Below are 20,599 nucleotides of genomic sequence, written 5' to 3' on the forward strand. Positions count from 1 at the left end.
CTCCTCCATCTCCACTGTTGCAGTTGGCTCACACTGGCTCCACAATCTCAACTCTCGAACTATGCCTAAATCCTACGCTCGCTCTACACCAGGGTCACCTCCTCTACATCGTCCTTTACATCCTCATCGCTCTTGCTTCCATCATTTCCGTCTCACCTTTCTTTCGAAAGTAGTCTTTTGTAGCAACATCTGACGTTGGCCAACCGCGGTTCCTGCCATGGAACTCGACAATATCGTCACTCCTCGTTCTCCGCTTGAGACTGAGAGAAGTGGTTCTCACCTTCTCCTCCCAATTTTGATTTTTTTGATCGTAAGAAGGCAGGGATCGAGGTAAGGAATCGTCGCTACCGAAAACAAAATTAGCGATCGAATTTTCAACTAATCAGTCGCTATAATTGCAATTAGCAATCGATTGGCGATCGAAGTTGCTATCGACATTTAGTGACAGAATATTAATTCTGTCGCTAATTTTAGATAATGTTTAGATATTTACATCCAAACATTCACCATCCATGATACATATTCAACATTTACTATACATTAGAAACAACACTACATTCATGTTTATGTTACAAATATCCATGAAATATTTTACATTTACAAATGATCATCCAATATTCACAAGCTACATTCACAAACACATTCATTTATCAATAAAGCATTAATATTTAAAACATCAAACATGATTCAAAAATAAAAAATATTATAGCAACATAAAAACATCGTACATCGTGTTGGGATTACAATCACAATCAAAATTCCACGTTAAAAATATATGAAAAAATCATGAGTTTATAAGATGTAAGATATCTTCATTAGTATAAGACCTTTTAGGTAAAATTAAAAAATAAAATTATGAGGACTTAGATCAAAAGTAGACAATATTATATTATTGTAGAGATATGTTGATTTCATCAATTCTAACAATTGGTATCAAAGTCATGGTCTATGTGGAATCATATGGAGTACCTTAAGTAAAAATATAGTGCCCCCAAATGCGGTAGAAAGAAATGAAACTTTTATCTAAGCATGTATGCCTTCTTTTGAGAGGAGGATTGTTGGATTATAATCCAAGTCTTACATTATAAATACATAGAGAAGATTATGTGTTTATAAGATAAAATATATCTATATTGATATAAGGCCTTTTGATAAAGTCTAAAAATAAATAATATAATCAAAGTTGTATAATATCAAAATTAAACAGAATTATTTTTCATATCTTATGAGTGATAAAAAAATCTATCAAATTCTTCAACTTCATCAAAACATTCATCAGTGATAAATTTATTTCTAATATATTATACATCCAAACTTTATTTATATATATTATAATATGAAAAAAATAAATTTATAACATTATTAAGCATGTAAAAATAAACATGCATATTGTTAAAATTTAAAAATTTAATTAAATCATTAGAACCTACAATAAGTTATATTTAAACCATCAAAGCACAATGTTTTTTTTTTGTGGACATGGAATGTTATCGTTTCACACATTATCAATTCCTTAGACACTTTTACACCCTATTTATATGTTTAATTTGTTAGTCCAATAAATCATAGTTAACATTAACCCTATTTATGGTTACTTTTTTTTCATTTCATTTTCAAATAATATCATCTTTGTCATTCTTTACTTGTTTGTCATTATATGTTTGTTATGACATTCATTGATGAATATAGTTCATGCATTAAAATTGTACGAGAAATAATTGTGAAAATTATCAACTAAATTAATGTCATTAACACCTATTGACACTCAAATATGGTAGCAACTCGTTTAACTCAACCATTGATACCTTGGCTTGGAACAAGATTTTGAAACTTGAGTTGTGCTAGACTCCGATATAATATACTTAATATACTCAAGTGATAGGTTATGAAATCCATCTTCACAAAGTTTTGATAGCATAAACATCCAAAAAAAAATTTTTTAAAATAAACTTACTACTAAATTGAGCAAAAACTTGTACTTGTGTGTCAAATGAAAACCTTAAGGTTTGAATTTGCCTTCCTAAGCAGATTTACAAGTCAAAATCAAAATTATCAACTCCAATTGCAATAACCTCTTGCAACACAAAAACATAGGATTTAAAAAATAAAGATAGAATTTAAAACACAAACTAAGCGAACCATATGTAAACCCTAACCAAGAACTAAAATAATGGTTCCTAGTGGCTGACTAAGCTCGCTGTTAGGCTGGGGGCTTAGCTCGTGACTGAGGAGGCTGAGGTTGCAGTCAGCTAGCTCGTGGTTGATCTCAGGGTTGAGCTTGCAACCAAACGAGCCGAGATCGCGCGCAGCTAGGCTGAGGCAGCGACCTGCTGGTCTCGCGGTCAGGCTAAGGCAGCGGCTTGCTGATCTTGCAACCATGGTCGTGGTTGCTGCACCTTGCTAGTGCAAGATAGGGCCGGGGGAGGAGAGGAGCTTACTAGTCGGAGTGGAGATTATCAATCGAAGATTATGTCAGCTAGGGTCAGGGCTAGAAAAAAATACAAAAAAAACAGCATTCTGCGACGAAATTTGCGACGAATTTTGTCAAAAAATTCGTCGCAAAAAAATTTCCAACGAAATTTGCGACGAAAAATTTTTGTTGCTATAAAATCGTCGCCAAACTTCTGCGATGAAAAATTGATGTTTGTCGCAAATATTTGCGACGAAAAATTAAATTCGTCGCAGAATTCGTCGCCAATTGGCGACGAATTCGTCGCCAAATGGCGACGAATCGGATTCGTCGCCAATTGGCGACAAATTAGTTTCGTCGCCAATTGGGCGATGAATAAATTTATTCGTCGCCAATTGGCGATGAATTATGTGTTCGTCGCCAATTGGCGACGAATCATTGTTCGTCGCATTTTGGCGACGAACCCTATTCGTCGCCAATTGGCGACGAATTTTTATTCGTCGCCAATTGGCGACGAAACCTATTCGTCGCCAATTGGCGACGAACACATAATTCGTCGCCAATTGGCGACGAATTCTGCGACGAATTTAATTTTCGTCGCAAATAATCGATATACAGTAAGTTACGATATAATTGCGACGATCACTGTTTCGTCGTAAAATTCGTCGCCAATTGGCGACGAATTTGATTTTCGTCGCAAAATTCGTTGCAAAATTAAAAAAAATTAACAACAACAATTTATTTTTTTAATATTCCTGTAATACATATAATATCGATCCAATCGGATCGATTTACAAATACATTTAACCTGTAACAATCAACCATATCAAATCTATAACAATCCAAACAATCCACATAACATTCAAACAAGTATATATATCAAATCCATAACCATCCATAAACAATCCAAACATCATATACAAACTCCATAACAATCCATACAATCCAAACATCAGATACAAACTCCATAACAAGTCAAACAATATCCCATAAACAATCCATACAAAGTACTAAACAAATCCATACAAAGTCAAAGTAACAACGCGCATCATCAAAATCCAACAAATCCATACAAAGTCTAAACAAATCAGATGAGATATGAATAAAAGATAGGAAGAAGATTCATCGTGGTCCCCCAGAAACTCTGCTGGATTCTTCGTCACTATCTTTTATTCGCCTGCATACAAAAATAAAAACAGAGATAAAGTAATATCATTCAGATGCAATAAAAACTAAAACCTATAAATTAAATATGTAAAGGATTACCTTTTTTTCTGATTTGTTTAAAAAAACCACCTGTTAAAAAAATTAAATAGTATTAGTAACAATATAAAAATTATTAACTTACAGGTCTAATCAACTACCAAATAACTAAAATAATAATTATAAAAAATTCATACACGTTCCCTGCGAGCATCAAATACTTGTCCTTCCTGGTGAGCGCGGTGCACTGGAATCCCAGCGCCGCCCCGATCTTGCCCTGCACGAGGTTGGCCACCTCGCAGCTGCTCCGCCCCTCCCTCACCATCGCCCCCGTCGCCACCGCCGGCAGGAACTCCACCTCGTACCGCGGCCATGGGTTAGCGAGGAAGTAGAAAGGGTCGAAGCACTTGAAGCCGCTGGCGGTGGTGCCGTAGAACATGGTGACTCCGGCGGAGAGCGCGACGGGAACCACCTCCTCCGCCAGCTCCGCGAACAGGGGGCTGAACCGCAGCAGGTAGGGCTCGCGGCAGGTGGTCCCCTCGGGGCACACCACCAGGTCGTCGCCCCGCCCCAGTAGCCGCCCCATCCGCCGCCGATCCTCCTCCTTGTCCCTCGCCAGCCGCGCCGTGCGGATCGGAGACAGCGCTTCAGACACCGGACTGACGCTGTAGGTGACAGCGACGACGGGGCGGTTGAGCGCGCCGGAGACGTAGATGGGGTCGAGGAGAGTGCGGTGGTTGCAGACGTAAAGGCGGCCTCCAAATCCGTCCTGGCGGGGTGAGGGAGCACGGAGGAGGCGGTTGGTCACGCCGGTGACGGCGCCGAGGGGGACGGAGATGGAGTACGGGAGGCAGAGGAAGAGGAGGCAGCGGAGGAGGACGAGGGCGAGGGCGAAGGGAAGCCATAGGAACATGGCGAGAGTGGCGGCGGGCGTAGGGAGGAAGGCCATGCGACCGTCGTGGAAGACGAGCGGGTTGGGGAAGGCGGCGCCGCCGCTTGGCCGCGGCACGCCATGCCACTTCCTCTTCTCTGCTTCGCTCACCAACTGTACTTCCTGCAATAATGAATATAATTAATTATCCTCATGCCCAAGTCTTTCTCCATCGAATATAACAACACTAATCACACTAATTAATCAAGGTCAACATAAGCAAATTAAGGTGTTAGTCCATGTTTGCTGAACTAACAAATGAACAGTTTGGACAATTAACTTAATTAACAACACATGTTCCTTTTTTCTTGTAAATTGCATGTCAAGCTTCACTTTCATTCTTCTTCACGCAAGCTTAATTTGTTGGGGTTGCTGAAAAGCCCCACCAAACTAATTAAGCACCATTTTTCAATTGATACTCTCAAATTTGGCTACCAATCTCTTCAATTTCTTCCTCCATATTAGTTTCCATATGGATATATAGTTAAGAAATATATTAGCATATTCTTCATTAGACTTCACTCAATCCTATTGTTTAGTTTAATCACTCCCAAAGTGCTTGTCTCGAGCACCATTTAGGCCAAACAATATCGAGGTAGTTCCTTTATTGATCAACTACTCATATTCTCATGTGCATGTGTAGTATTGACTTAGCTTCCCATGCAATAATATCTTATAGTTTGAGATAATAAAATTTAATTGTCCGATGCATGCAGTTGGTTATGACAGACAATTTTTTGATTTACCTCTTATATCTTATAGATTCCACCTTTTTGCAGAAGAAATAAAATCTAATTTATAAAAATTAAAAAGCTGCTCCTTATTATCATTCTTTTTTTTTCAAAAATATATTAAATAACACCTCTAATATATTTTTCATTCCAAAAAATATCCTTATTCTAACTCGGTTGTACAACTATGAGCATAACTACTATAATATATAACAATTATAATCATAAATATGTGAAGGGTTAAAGTAAATTGAATCAACTTAATCAAAATTACTATAAATACTTCTTTTTTTATTAATTTAATAAAAAAATTTAAATTTGATCAAAATCTAAAAGAAGTTGATTTTTAATCAATATATTATAGCAGTTTCAATTGTAGTTACTATAACAATGCTGAAATAAATGTATTTTTAAGAAGAAAGTGTTTATTTTCTTGCCTAGCTATCAATTTTGCATCGAATTTATTAAATAAAATCGATCAATATAATTACCTTGCATTGAGAAAGAAGGGGGTGGAGAGAGACTTGCTTCTTCCAAACCCTAAAATGCTTCCATGCAAGGATTCCATCTTCTCCATGAGCACCACTCCATCGCTATAGGGACCGGCTTCCTCCCCCTCCATGAGGCCGGTATAGTATCCTGCAAACACCTTGAGCTCCCTCGCCACCACGATCTCCACCTGCAAATACTCCTTGAGGAAGCCTTCCACCATCACCCTCGGCATTCGACTAACGCACATCTTGATTTTGGCCTCACTAGTAAGCACCTCTAGACCAGTGGCTTCATGGAAAAACTTGGGCAACACTGCCCGCCCTGCCCTGAATTTCTCCTCCTTGATCCCTGCAAAAGCGACTAGTGCCATGGCCTGCGCTAAAGGAGAGATGAAGTATACATACATGTATATAATAGTTCTACTATTACATTGAATAACTTAGTCTTAACCTGAATGGCGAACTCTCGTGTGAGGCAGCAAAGGAGAGGATAGAGAAGCAAGAGGAGGAGGCCTCTAAGGATGGATCCGGCCTCGAGGGCGACAAGCATGAAGTAAGGGAAGGTGGAGGAGGACCTAAGGAGGCCTCCCTCAACGTCCACCACCAACGGCTTGCCGCTCAAGCCGGAGAGGTGAGTCTTGAGGTGGTGGTGGTGGTCTTTACTCGATCGGTGAAGCGATAGTAGAGGCCAATTGGATCGAAGAGAGCGGTAGACGGAGAGGAAAGACTTGGAAAGGAAGGTTTTGGAAGCCATAGCTATAATTCTAATGACTACTCTTCGATCTCTTCTTCTATCTATCTCCTCCTGTCTTTTTAGGGTCACATATGTATATATATACTTGGAATCAGGTAGGGTTTCTTGCATGAGGTCAAAGTGAATAGGCAAATTCAAGTTGAAGCAGATGATTTAGTCAAAGTTGTTGAAGTATAGGAAGGGAAATAAAATTAAAAAAATATAAAAATAAAGGAAGAAAGATGAAATAGGTGAGACTGATAGCTTAACTTAAGCTAATGGAATTGGGAGTAGTGGAATATATGGGGGAGATGCAACGGTTTAGCTAGCAATGAATAAGCTTTCTTACCTATTTCAATAGATCTTAGTTAATTAATTACATATAAGATGGATAAAAACTTCATCTATCGAAATTGCATAATGATCTCGAGTCAATTCAATTCATCTATCGAAATTTAAAAAGTAAAAAAAAAAAAGTTTGAGTTAGAGTAAATAGTGTGTGGAGGAATGTAAAGAGATCTTATGAATAGTTTGATTTTATTTTAACATTCTAATTTTTAAAATTATTATTTTTATTTAGTATTTATAGTTTAATAAAAGATAATCTCACTTAAAATGCCCTCTAATAATTTTTTATTTTACTATTAAAATGCCCCTATTTAAGATTAATTAAAGCACCTATATATTTTACACTTTAAATCTTGATTAACATTTTGCTATTAATAAAATTTAGAGGTATTTTTAAAAAGCTAATAAATATTAATTTTCACTAATCCGTGCTCATTTATTGTTAAATAAAAGTATTGTGAGTTAATTAGAGTTGGACCTAAGTTGAGTAGTTTTAGTAAATTTGCATTAATTAAAACTTATTTTTTCTTTGTAATTATGATTAATTATGATTGAAACAAACAAATTAATTAAGAACAAATAAGCATCAATTTTATGAAAATATTGTACCATATTTTCTAATCTTCCTTAGAAAAATATTGGTCCTTTTATTCGGTAGAAAATATATAAATAATCTTACAAGCAACAACAATAAAAACAATTTTATAATTGTTTTTGTTTCTCAACTAACACTCTTTGGTTTCTTAACCGAAGAGACTTGTACACCTCAATTTAAAACTCCTTAAGTCATAGTGAAACAAGTCTTTATATGCATGACTAAACTCTAATTTTTAATAAAATTGAAATAAATAAAAATTGAATTAAATTAACAAAAAATCCAACCTGATATATTCACATTTAAGCGCTTGTTTTTCTTCAACATGTGCATTTTAACTTTGGTGTTTAATGAGTTCTCTAATCAATGCGCTTCAATGATCTCAATTGTTTATTTACTTGCAATAAAAATAAAATTAAGTGTTTGTTTTTCTTCAATATGTGCATTTTAACTTTGATGTTTAATGAGTTCTCTTCTTAAAAAAAAAAGGTGGAATCCGCCATCCTAGCGACTCCACACGGTTGATCCTACGACTATCTGTGAGGAGGTAAATCGAAAAGCTGTAGTTGATCACGATGGAGGAGGGCATTGTCTCGACTTCGTTGAAATTCAAACTCTTGTCAACTTCTGCAACTCTGCTCTGTCATAACCAACTCAGCTATGTCCTGGGGACAATGAGTTCTCTAACCAATGGGCTTCAATGATCTCAATTTTTCATTTACTTGCAATAACAATAAGTAACATAATAATGGATCACGATTCTATTCTAGGTCAGTGAATGTGACTCCAAGCCAATTCCCTACTCAGTCCCTCTCGAGTTGCTTGTACAATTTGACATCTTGAATCCCCTATGCAGCTCGGCTTCCTGAGTTCCTCATGCAATTCAATCTCCTTGAGTTCCTCTACATCTTGGCCATTAGAACACCCTACACAACTCGACACCAAAGTCCTTGAAGCATTTCACTCAAGGTTGTTCTTGAGCTCTAGACTCAACTTTCCCCTTCCCGATCATTATGGACTCCGGTAGTCATCTCCACATAGCTCGGCCTCAGCTCAAGTATATGAGAATTACATACATGTGCTACAATTGGACGTATTCCTCGTATATATGGATTATAATTTGACATGATCATCCCCGTGGCACAATGCAAGTGGCAATGCATAAGTGACATAAATAGAAATATCTAAGGTCAATTTCCAACAACGATATTTGCTAATTTATTTCTAAAAAGTCTAATTGTGAGTATCGTACCACTTTGCACTTTTCATGGGGTTTATCTGATCATTTTTAAAATCAATCGATTTGAAAAATTAAATACTTATGACAGACTTACTGTAATAGGTAAGGGTTGAATCTCGACGAAGTCGACACAATGCCCTCTCCTGTAGTGGCTAACTGCAGCTTCTTGATTTACCTTCTCATATATGGTTGTGAGGTCGACCGTGTATGACCATTGGAGTAGCGGATTTCACCTTTTACTGTCGAGTGTCGTTGTAGTGGGCAAGGATCGAATCTCGATGAAGTCGAGGCACTGTCCTCCCTTGTAGTTGTCAACTGCAACTTCTCGATTTACCTTTCCAAAAATGATCTTGAGATCGACCGTGTGAGACTGTTGGGTGGTGGATTCCACCTTTTTGTTGCATAATACTGATGGTATATAAGTGATTACGTTGATATTAGGACGGATTGAAGATGGGCAAAAAGTTCAGACAAGTCAACGACACTTGTAAAATGATGAATCGACGATGAGAAAAATGTTGGCTGCCAGACTAAGATTAGAGTGACGCCTTGACTGTTGATATTTTGACACCTTGGCTGCAAGAGTTGTGATTTTCGATCGCATCACAATAGGAAAAGTTGGTCTTGACCTTAGATATGTGGAATTGGTTGGCGACCGCATTGTAAGCCTAAGCGACCTCCTTGGTCATGTTGAAGGTGTCGAGCCACACTCGACTCTTTTTCCTCGGATCCCGAACTCCTTCATGTACCTCCCCACGACCACTAGTTCTTCACGTCCACCACTTTCGAGGCATTGTTGCGCCCTTGACCATTGACCGTTGACATATCTTTTTTGCTCCCTCTTTATTGCTAAGAGAAAAAGATGTGCTCGGGCAATTAGTGCTGATCAGGTTTCCCCGGACAACACTTAGGAGCACAACCTATTCAGACAAGGGTCAACTATTCATCTTCAATTTGATAAGGTCATTGACTCATGGACAAGATCAACCTGCAAGTACAAGTGTACTTAAACTCATCCAAGATCATCGTGAATTATAATCAAGAACGTGGTGGTGGTGGTGTGCACGCTTTTAAAGCATAGATCATGCATACTTTTATATAATTTTAAAAAAACATTGAGTGCAAATTTTTATGTTTGAAACAACAAATACTAGTGTCGAGAATCTTTGATTCAATGGGGTGAAGAAACATCATCCAATAGTCTCACAAATTACCAAATGATTTTTATGATTGACAACTGTGATCAGAAAACCAAAAGTGGTATAATAATTCACTATAAAATATTAAAAATATCTGAATGATAATTCACTTATGTTTACACCATAACAAAAATGAAAATTAAATTTGAATTCAATTTAAATTAACTTAATTGCTCCAATGTGTTTATAATAACTTGATTATTATAAGTTTAGTTATTTTCATCTTCTAGAAGTGATGTCAATAAAATAGGTTCATGACTCCTACTTTGAATTTCTTTTTTTCTCCTCTTTCCTTTCCTTGATAGTCACAGCTTCCTACTTCCTCCTCTCCCACAACACCAATGGCACCACCTCTTCCTCGTATAGTCGCGCCCGCCGCCTTAGTTCCTTCTTTCACCACCCTCTCCTTTCGTTGTCATCTCCTCTCCTCTCGAGCCAATGGCCTAAGTTTCTTCTTTCACGGCCTTCTCCTCTCTTCTCAAACCAATGGCCTAAGTTCCTTCTTTAGCCACCATCTCTTCTCAAGCCATGCCATAAGTTCAAGCTATGAATGAACATTGTGAACCCCAATTTCCAAGTTTTTATGGATATTCATCAAAACTAAGGAACCTTTCAAACAGATGCACAAACAAGACGACACCGAGAGTTTAAACAAGAAGTTCAAGGCCCAAAGAATTTCCAACTCCACATCCTTGAGTTATCGACGACTCCTATATACAAAGCACAGCGGCTATGAGTAAATAAGACGATATGCGCCATTCTTTAGTCTAAAAACTATTTCTTACAGGAACTGCCATTGATGGAAGGACTTGGATTGAGGTCTCCATTCTGCTTTCCATCTAATGCTCAACTAAGTTAGTTATAGGCCCTGCATTACTGCAAATGGCAAAATGAGGATCAGAAAGTAGTAATACACAGATAAACAAACCAATGTAGATTCAAGTTAAAGACATTGTCTAAGAAACATTTCGATAGCATTCACACTCCGCGAGCATTTTGTCAATACAAGGTAGAGCCCGGCCGGGGGGAAGTGGAATTCTTCTTGTATAATATAACAAGTTCAGAATATTAGAAAACTGCTTACATTGGAGATGCTGAGTGAGGCATATTGAGGCCATTTACTGAGGCATCCTTCTTGTCGAATTGAAGAGAAATGAATCCACCATCTACTCTTACAGAAGATTCAGGGGAACCATGATGGTTGATGTTAGAATTATCCCGCGATAAAGCTCCTGCCATATCCATGAAAGTTACACAATTGGATAATCAGATGCTAGTAAACCAACTAGAGGAATTCATCCACAGCTAATGGGAATTTCGATCAGTCATTAACATCGCATACGAGGTATAGTGTCTCAAAGCCGTGGGTCTTCGCCAGTAAAGAAATTTACAACCAGCAAGAAGCCTAAAGAAACTTTAGATTGTAACTTCAGGGAAAGAAGAAAATTAAATAGGTCATGCAGGCTCTGATGCTTAAATTTAGAAACAAGGAGATCAATTGTTAAGATTACATCACATCCAACAGAATGCAAACAAAAAATTGTTTCATGATCTTAGTAAAGTTATGCGGGTAAGTTTTTCTGCAACTAAGGAGTTGAATGCTTGAAAATCAAACAAGTTCACATACATCAGAGATGCAAAAAAATCTCAGGTAAATAAGACCAACTAAAGATTGGTAGCCATGTCAAAAACTGAATTCAACTCCATGAATAAAAACTGAGCTTAGAAGTGGTATGTTGGTATTGAATTTAATTGCCTTGAATATGAGCTATATATGTTAACCAGCTCATCACAGTTTGCAAAAGAAAAAACATTAAAGGTTATGAATCATACTCATAAGTTTGGTAATAAATTTTTGAGTTAATCGATATGCAAAGATGACAACAACTAAGTAGCACATGCAATAAATAATTTGTCAGCCTCAGTTGGAAACTAGATAATGCAAGGAAATAGAGCTACCTAAGAGCATCAACATCACAAGTGTACTGTAGTATGAACATTTGATAAATGTTAAACATGTTTGTTGAAGATCAGACAGAGTATTTAATGATTGGGATTGTTATAATATTATCAAAATAATACAACCACCTAAAATACTTGCAGCACCTAGCTTTTACAAATACTAGAAGTATGATCACCCAGAGTAATCTAACTCTGGGATTATTTAGGGAGAGAAAATAGAAATTGAAAAAAAATAGAAGATTAGTTCTGCAAAAAATGCAACACTGATAAAGCAATGTTATGCTCATTTAGCTTCATTTTTGGATTCAAGGTATATGCAATCTTCATATGATGAAAAGAGTTTAAGATTATATAAAAACTTAATCTATATAACAATTGGTTAGAGGAACTAATTTAAAGTTAACAAAACCTTCTAATGACATAATAAAAACAAAAAAATTTAGCAGGTGAGCCATATAATTAAGTTCCTCAATTGAACAAACAGTTATGGAGGACAACAAATTAGCAAATAATTATTAGATCAAATCAAGCAACGCAACTAAAGTGGAATAAGTAATTAGTACATCCATAACTAATGGATTCAGTGTAAATAAGCTTTTTTACCTCATGCTGTTCCTGCCCATGAAAAATGGAGTAAGACTGACTCATTCATTAGCTACATGGGAGTTAGTATTCATGTCCCATAACATTATCACAAACTAGTGCATTGTCTATACGTAAAACTGCTAATTAGATTTATAAATGGTAAAAGATGAGGCTTTGATAACAATTTGACATGGATGTAATTATCTATAGTGGGTTGCCTCTAATTATCAGGTGGGCTAAATAGTCATTAAATGGCAGAAACATGAATATAATTACACCATCTCTCCAGGAAATGGCCTTTATTTAACAGGCATTAAGGGACCATCCTACAAAGGTAGCCAATATATCAACATTGAGGTGATGACTTGAAGTCCATGATCCATAAAAATTCTGATAAGGACTGACATGTGCAGCTGAAACAAACAAGAACGGGCTCTCAACTACTGAACTTTCAAAAATGAGTGGTCAACCTTATCAAAAGGCATATCCCTTTATTTCATAGATTAGTTGTTGATAAATAATTAATATCACAATGTTAGTTTGTTGCCATACTACTTTTATGCAATCAAAGTCAAAACTACGTTTTTTGCAGTATCTTTAGTGTTCTAGAAGAGATATCAGATCAAATGTATCATCATGATGCAACTTGTCACTTTTCTGTCAGATTGTTGCAGAAAACAATCAGTAACATGATCAAAATAAATCAAGAGGATAAACTATGCTTTCTTTTCCTGTTGTTATACAAGGCATATTTTTTTTGCTGCAATTTCTGAAAGGATTTATGATTAATATGCAGCAGTAGTAGTAAATAGACAGGGATGGCAATGAGTTCATGTGACCAAGTATTAGATGCACTAGTAATGCTACCATGCAACTAAATTGAGTAAAAAACAAATGAAGATAATATCATCATGCTTAGTAGGGTACTAGAAATGTAGTTATTCCAGCATTGACAATTGGCCAATTGCAGTAACTAGATCTTCAGTAAATGACATTAACTATGTAAAAGATTGTATAGTCCATATCAGTGAAAGGTAACATGCCTTAGAGATAAATAAGGGTTAAATTTTCCAGATAGTAATTGGTCAATCATTTAACCCCTATCAAGAACTTGTGATATAATTCAAAGGCAATGAAAATCAATGATGAAGTATACCTTGCCAGATTAGAAGCAGGCAAAAAATAATGGTAACAACCATGGCACACAGGTTACCATTAGAAGATGATGATTTGGCATTTTTCATCTTATTTTTCATCCTCTCAATCCTTGCCCGCTTCATCATGGCAAGCTCAGATATCTCTCTAATCATCTTCAGATCAGTAGCATCCAAAGGCGTAGATGTGGGAGGACGGGGAGGTTTTGGAGGTTTTTTACAGCGTTTCTTTTTCATCTCCTCAGCTCTCAATTTCAACAAACTCGCCGTTTCTTCTCCTTCCCTCCTGTTCAACCAAGCCCCGGCATTTGAATGGGCATGTGTGACAGGAAGCTCAGTTATGTTTGGAACTTGTTCACCATTCAACTCATTAATGCCCACAAATCCACTAGATTCCCTATTCAACGCATTCTTCCCCTGCTCTGCGCTGGTGCCCATTTCGTTTGCTCCTTCCTGTCGGTGCATCACCAAACTCATGCCACACTCCAAGTCTACAACTTCCCTATCTATTGTTCTTTGCCTATCCATGATAACGAACAGAAAACCGATGTAAGCAAAAAACAGAACCTTCCTCTCCTTTTGATGGTCAAAACACAATGCAACTCTGCATTCTGATCACGATCAATGGAGAACCGCCTACAACAATATCCAACATTTCATATCACTTTCTACATGCCAGAAGCTATGTTGAAACTCAGAATCATAGCAAAAATCGACAACCATCAGAATTCCCAAATCCAGGAAAAGCATCCGGATAGAAAAGACTCCAAATTTTCAAAATGCAGCAAATACCTTTACAAGGAAAAAAAACCCTAATGTTCTTCCCAAACCAAAGATCGGATCCTTTTACCAAAACCAAAAGGATTTCTGTAGAAGGGGGAAAAATGAACCTCGCAAGATCAAAACAAACACAATACACAAAATCGGACAAGAGATTCGTGCAAAAAACACATCTTTCAAGAGAAGAAAAGAAGATCAACAGCTCATGTACATACCATTTTATCATTTTATGACTAGAAAACGCGCGATGGAAAGAATGCAATGGCATGGGCGGCGCAACCACCATTCATTCTCCAAAAATGAACCTAATTGTCTCTCAAATCAAACAAGGAAAGAGATGGAAGACGATCGATCACATTACGCTTTAGGATTTGCCAAGGGCGAGTCTTCCACGATCTGTCGGTGAGGCTCAAACGAAAACAACACTGCACGAAAACGATGGAAGGAAAAATAAAAAAAAATTACGGAGAAATCGAGATGAAATACCGGGAGGAGACGAAGATCACACAATTCGCAAATCCACCATGAGCTAATCCTATTCCAGCAGTAAGCATCTATGAATTATAATCCAATTCCCACAAATAAATCCAATAGATAAACCAACTAAAATTGCCGATTCAATTTCCTTCTGCACCGTTACAAACCATTCAAATTAAACCGAGCCATTACGATTTTGAATTTTCTTAAAGAATTCAAGAACTGTTTGGTGCATGTTCTTTCATCCACAGCTAAATTAAGCCAAACCACCTCATGAAACTCCTAACACATGGAATCTATACCTTGGCGATCAAACTTTTAGCCAATTCAATCGAAACATATCGCAATGAACTCTCCTTTCTTTGGGCCAATTGCTTGGGCACCGCAAGATTCAAAGAGACAATGAGTGAGTGACCTTTAGACAAAGCTTAGTGATCAAGATAGGAGCTTGAATGTTTAGATATGTAAATTGGGTGGCAGTGGGATTCCCATTCACATATGTATGCTTTCCATTTTTGGTTATAAATTGGTGATGTCCTATGTTTCATAGGTCATGTACCTAATTTCACTTCTAAAATGAGATCATCACTATCATCTTCATATTGTATTTATAGTTGTCGATCGATTATATAAATTTTATTCCTTCATTAAGCTTAGCATAAGATTGCAAAGTTTGCCAAATTTGTTTGTAATTTCTATAGGCTTGGCAAGATGATCCAATGATATTTTTGACTCTAAAGTTAACTCATAGAAGCTCTAAGCGATGTATAAATTAAGGTTTGTAATGGAACATATCATCATAATGATTCTAAATGCTTGCAACTTATTCATTCAATCACTTCATCTTTGAACTTGACTTGATGTATAATAATGGAATCCCCTCTTCCATAACACTTGTGATGTTTCCTAATGATCTCCACTTGCCTCATTTGCATCAATACACCCCTAAAACCCCCACAAGTGTAGCTAGTTTGGTACTTGAGTGGTAGAACTATAATAATAGAGTAATGTTCGAATCCCCTAGAGTTTATTCCCTTAGGGAATAAGTTCCTTCCACTTAGGAGGTTGTTCAATATCATGATTTATCTCCCTTCTACAGGCCTTGAGGCAGGTCGTGGAGGAGCGTGTTAGGACCCGTGTGAGCTAGAGGGGAGGGAGGGTGAATAGATTCAATCACTTCTTATCTTAATCTTGTGTTCGTTGTTTGAATGTGCATTGGAAACTTGAATCAAAATTGATACCACATGCACAACACCTTGGTTTTACTTGGTATCCGCCTTCTTGGGGAGATTAATCTAAGACCTACTCCTAGTGATCTTTTTTTCACTATGAACTTCTCCTTTTCGGACACCTTCAAGAGGCGAAGAAGCCTTTTACAGGATGTTCTTACAATAAACATAAGCAACATACAAGGATACAAACGAAATCAAAAGAAATCGAAACAAATACAAGTGAGCTTTATTTTGAATGCTTGTTGTTGCTTCGAATGTCTCTTGCTGGTCTGAAATATAGCAATACTTCATCGTCAAACTCTAAAGAACTGACAACTTCTCCAAAGGAAACCTTACTTATACAGTTGCTATTTGGGCTGATTTTCGCCTATCAATTGATTGATCTTACCATAACTTACCTGCCTCGAGAGCTTATGCCTCCCCAATCTCTTTCATTTTTATCGATGAAATCAACATATTTTCACAATGGTATGATTTATTTTTGGACTTTACCTAAAAGGTTTCATTCCAATGGAGATATTTTCTATCTTATAAACTTATGATCTTCTCCATGTATTTTCAATGTGGGACTATGATTGTAATTCCAATATTTCCGTCTTGTGCCAAGTGTCCAGTATTTCGTGACCCATTTGAACTTTTTCAATCATCAAGTGTCTTGTCAATCATGATTCATTTTGATTTTCTATCTCGTGCTAAGTGTCTGATCCTCTGTGATTCACTTGGATTTTCTGTCTCATGTTAAGTGTATAGTCAGTTGTGACACACTTGGACTTCTTCACTTTCAAGTATTTAGTCAACCTTGATCTATTTGACATCTAACTAATATATTGATCAAAATATTGAAATTCAAACTCGAGTCAACTCGAGCTTGGTCAAACTGATCAACCTTAACCTGAGGTCGATTGCATTAATAGGGCACCTGGGATGCGCATTAGTACCTTTTTGCAACAATCAATACAACCTCAAAACTAAATTCTAATGATTGTGACTTAATCCAATCAAATCAGATTTGATGATAATAAAGGAGTTCTTTATAGTATATTGAGTCACAAATGAGACCTGCCAAGCAAGCTCTAGCCTTCACTAGAACTTCAAATGATCTTAGTTGAAATTGCCCTTTGTTAACCGATCTAATCTCCCGTTCTTGATTTAATTAGTTAAACTATTTGTCTTATTCATTTAGCTACTATTGTTAATACTGCAATCAAGAATGCTCCCCGTTGGATTTATCTTGCTATTTAGTGGGCTAACAAGTTGTTTTATAACACATTCACATATTAATATCATTACAAATCAAACCCATTAAGTGATTTAATTTATTATTTTTGGAGTTTTACACATGTAGAACATGTTAACCCGATGCGTTATTAATGATGAATTGATAATAAAATCGGATCGATTGTTATATATAAGACGTGATTCTTGTAGGATTGGATATGATTCGAGATCTTCTTGCTTTCCATTGAGAAGGAGAGTAAGGTATAGTCATATCTAAATTCCTATAAAAAATCCATGCCTATTACCTTTTCATAGGATTACGAGGACGACACGAAGAACAATGACAATTCTGTTGCATTCAAATTCTTCATCTTTAGTTTATGATGTAATTTAATTTTCATTATAATTAATTTCAATGTTATTAAATTCTATATATATATATATATATTTGATGGAGTTGATAAAGATTTAAAATTCATATTTAGAAAGCAATCCATCATTGCCAACTTTCCTCTTGTGACACGAGCAATGGTCCAAAAACACAGCATGCATCCTCACCGAGCGATGAGCTGCGCAAGAGTCCAACAGTGATGCCCAGTGCACAGGCAACAGGCCATGCCACCCCCACTTCTCCACATGCTGCATGCTCTTGTTGGCCATCAGAGAACAAAGGCTCCCACTGGGCAGCACAAGGGCCCCTCCCCTCCCCTCCCCTCCCTCCCTCCACTCCCTGTCCCATCCGCCATTGGCTGCATTCACTCACACATGGCTCATGTCACGCACAACAACAAGCTAAGGCTCAGACAACCCACCTGGGAATCAATGATGTTGCGTCACATCGACAGTCTCACAGGCTTTGTGGCATCGCCATTGCCCTGCGTCGCAGTGCAGAGGGGCGTGAAGAGGTTCTTTCTTCTGTATAGACTCCCAGCTGACACACACAGTCACCATGCCATGCATGAGCCATGCAGTCCTCATGCATATGAAGAAAGATGAAGAAGAAGAAGATGGTGATGAAGATGAAGAGGATGCGCATTCACATGGCTTAAGCTTTTAATTATGCAAATCTCCAACTTTTATTTCTGCTGCTTTGTTTACTGGCCGTATGCAACTTTTTCTACTTTGCTTCTCTCTCTTTGCTGTAAAGGTAGATAGAGATTCACATGGATGGATGCATCTGCATCTGCTGCTGCTCGTGTTGCTGATCTTGTTCGTGATGTGATGAGGCTCCGCTCAGGAAACAAATCATTATGCAATCTAAGAACAAGACAATGAGATTGGTAAATGATGTGAGCTGAGATTGGGGGAGGGAGGACATGGGGAACCAATTCATGCGTCTCATTACAAATAGAAGGAAGCGGATGATTCAAATGTACAAGTAAATTACACCGCGAGTCACATGGGCGGAGGCGGCGGCGGAGGAGGTGGGGATGGAGTGCCAGTACCGGAGGCGGAGAGGACTTGGGCGATGGCGCTCATGGAGCGGACTTGCATCTGCAGCGCCGCGATGTAGTCGGAGACCTCCTCGAGGAGCGACGGGAGGGGGAGTTTTCGGCAGCCGGGGACTAGCTGGCCGAGGATTCTTGTTTTCTTCTCCAGGGCCGGCGGCCTGCTGCTGCTCCGCTCGGCGGCGACTGGGGCGGCGATGGGCTTCGGCCTGAAGGTGGCGCGCCTCAGCAGCACTCTCCTGCGCTTGAGAGAAGGAATCTTGTTGGAAAGGAGGATAGCGCGGCTCCACCGCGTGCGACCGCGGGCGGCGACCGCGAGCGCCCGGTCCGCCGCCTCCCGGACGGCTCGGCTCCGCGCGCGGTCCGCCGGCGAAAGAGCGGCTGAGCGAACGCGGCGGAGGGCCGCTATGAGCTTGGAGGAGTAGGTCCTCTGCTCCCCCTCTGTTCTCCACTTGGCCGCCGCTGCCGCTGCCGCTGCCGCTTCCGACGACGACGACGAAGAAGAAGAAGACGAAGCCTCCACCCCGCGCTTCCGCTTCCGCACTCCTCCGCTCTCCATCTCCGCTAGCTTCCCGTCTGCCATGCCAACTCTGCAACGAATCAATCTACCCACAAAGCGCCATCAATTTCTTCATCAAAAACTGTCAAATTCATCAAAAAAAATATCTTTTTTTTTTTCTGTTCACCAAGAAATTCCGTAGAAGAAGATCTAGGAACGAAAAATTCACGGGATGGATCGCGGCGGCGCGGATTGGAGAGTGGGGACTGGAGGGAAGGAGGGAGAGGAGAAGGGAAGAAGGCGAAGGGGGGATGTTTTATAGAAAAGAAAAGAAAAGAAAAGAAGAGCAGTGTGTTGTGTTGTGTGATGTAGTAATAACACACACAACATCAGAGCGCACATGACACAATTTATCGTTGTCGTTTGACCACATGCATTGTTTAATTTCATATCAAATCATAATAAATATCAAACTTAATTTTCAACGGATAAAAATTAAATGGACGTTTCAAATTATATAAATTATCAAAAAAAATTAAATCCTTTTGATTTTCAATATACAATGTATAACAATTAATATAATAGTATTAATTAATTAATAATTTATATAATTATTTTAAAATAATTTTAATAAAATTTAAATAATTTTGACTAAGTTATTCATATTTAAATTTTTAGAATTTTAGATTTATTTATAATTGTGTAATAGTTATTCAATAGTTTTTATTATTATTTTAAAATAATTTTGATCAATTTAAAAGAATTTTGAAAAAGTTTAAATAATTTTGATTAAGTTGGTAAAATAAATTTTAATATAATACTATTTAAGATTTAGGATTTAAAATTTTAAAGTTTAACTTTAAGGATGTAATATATAGCTACTTAATAACTTCTATAATTATTTTAAAATGATTATGATTAACTTGATTTTGATAAAATTTAAATAATTTTGACTAAATTAATTAAAAAAATATTTTAATATAATAATATTTTATTTTAATTAAAATAAAATAATTAAAATTTTATATTGTAACAACTACTTGATAACTACTAGAATAAAGAATATTTTGGATATAAAATATTTGATGGGGCATTTTTTTATGTTTTAAAAAAAAGAGTGATCCTTTTAAATGACGATTGATTGACGATTTACATAATTTAAGATTTAGGATGCCCTCTTGATTTTTGTCCATTTTCTGGTTAACAGATCTTTTATTATTACTTCAATTTAGTTTGTCTCGCATGATTTAACTTTTAAACTATAGTTATAATTTTCGGGCTAACTCTCATCTTTTATTATTTCTTATTTGCATTTCTTATAAAAAAGGCGGTGTGACATAATCATGAAGAATGGCCTGAAAGG

The 20,599-nt window shown here is 37.3% G+C and overlaps 2 protein-coding genes and 1 pseudogene across 3 annotated transcripts; all 3 read right to left on the bottom strand.

Annotated features, from left to right (window-relative positions):
- Positions 1 to 3,770: 3,770 nt before the first annotated feature.
- LOC141815184 (putative glycerol-3-phosphate acyltransferase 3) lies at positions 3,771 to 6,555 on the bottom strand (annotated as a pseudogene).
- Positions 6,556 to 10,720: 4,165 nt separating this feature from the next.
- LOC141815186 (uncharacterized) lies at positions 10,721 to 14,110 on the bottom strand. The gene is made up of 3 exons (XM_074703107.1): positions 13,585 to 14,110; positions 10,966 to 11,113; positions 10,721 to 10,757 (listed from the first exon to the last, which is right to left on the bottom strand). Exons 1-3 carry the CDS (start codon positions 14,108 to 14,110, stop codon positions 10,721 to 10,723), a joined length of 711 nt encoding a protein of 236 aa, XP_074559208.1.
- Positions 14,111 to 18,584: 4,474 nt separating this feature from the next.
- LOC141815587 (transcription factor bHLH148-like) lies at positions 18,585 to 19,582 on the bottom strand. 2 transcript variants are annotated; one of them, XM_074703542.1, is made up of 2 exons: positions 19,466 to 19,582; positions 18,585 to 19,342 (listed from the first exon to the last, which is right to left on the bottom strand). In XM_074703542.1, the coding sequence occupies exon 2, from the start codon at positions 19,318 to 19,320 to the stop codon at positions 18,685 to 18,687; it is 636 nt and encodes a 211-aa protein (XP_074559643.1). In that variant the 5' UTR covers positions 19,321 to 19,342; positions 19,466 to 19,582; the 3' UTR covers positions 18,585 to 18,684. The 2 variants fall into 2 exon arrangements, with proteins under 2 accessions (XP_074559643.1, XP_074559642.1); XM_074703541.1 differs by having other exon boundaries at positions 19,424 to 19,582.
- Between the last annotated feature and the right edge of the window lie 1,017 nt (positions 19,583 to 20,599).

Source organism: Curcuma longa, chromosome 21 (genome assembly GCF_044706935.1).
Source record: "Curcuma longa cultivar G26 ecotype Majalengka, Jawa Barat chromosome 21, ITB_CL_G26_1.1, whole genome shotgun sequence".
Classification (NCBI taxonomy): domain Eukaryota; kingdom Viridiplantae; phylum Streptophyta; class Magnoliopsida; order Zingiberales; family Zingiberaceae; genus Curcuma; species Curcuma longa.

Bases quoted from the DNA above. Each gene is read 5' to 3' on its own strand.
- LOC141815186 (XM_074703107.1), bottom strand. From the start codon at position 14,110: ATGGATAGGCAAAGAACAATAGATAGGGAAGTTGTAGACTTGGAGTGT. The intron at 11,114-13,584 runs GTATACTTCATC...TGGATATGGCAG, and splicing joins CCTGCTTCTAATCTGGCAAG to GAGCTTTATCGCGGGATAAT. The intron at 10,758-10,965 runs GTAAGCAGTTTT...TGCCATTTGCAG, and splicing joins CCTCACTCAGCATCTCCAAT to TAATGCAGGGCCTATAACTA.
- LOC141815587 (XM_074703542.1), bottom strand. From the start codon at position 19,320: ATGGCAGACGGGAAGCTAGCGGAGATGGAGAGCGGAGGAGTGCGGAAG.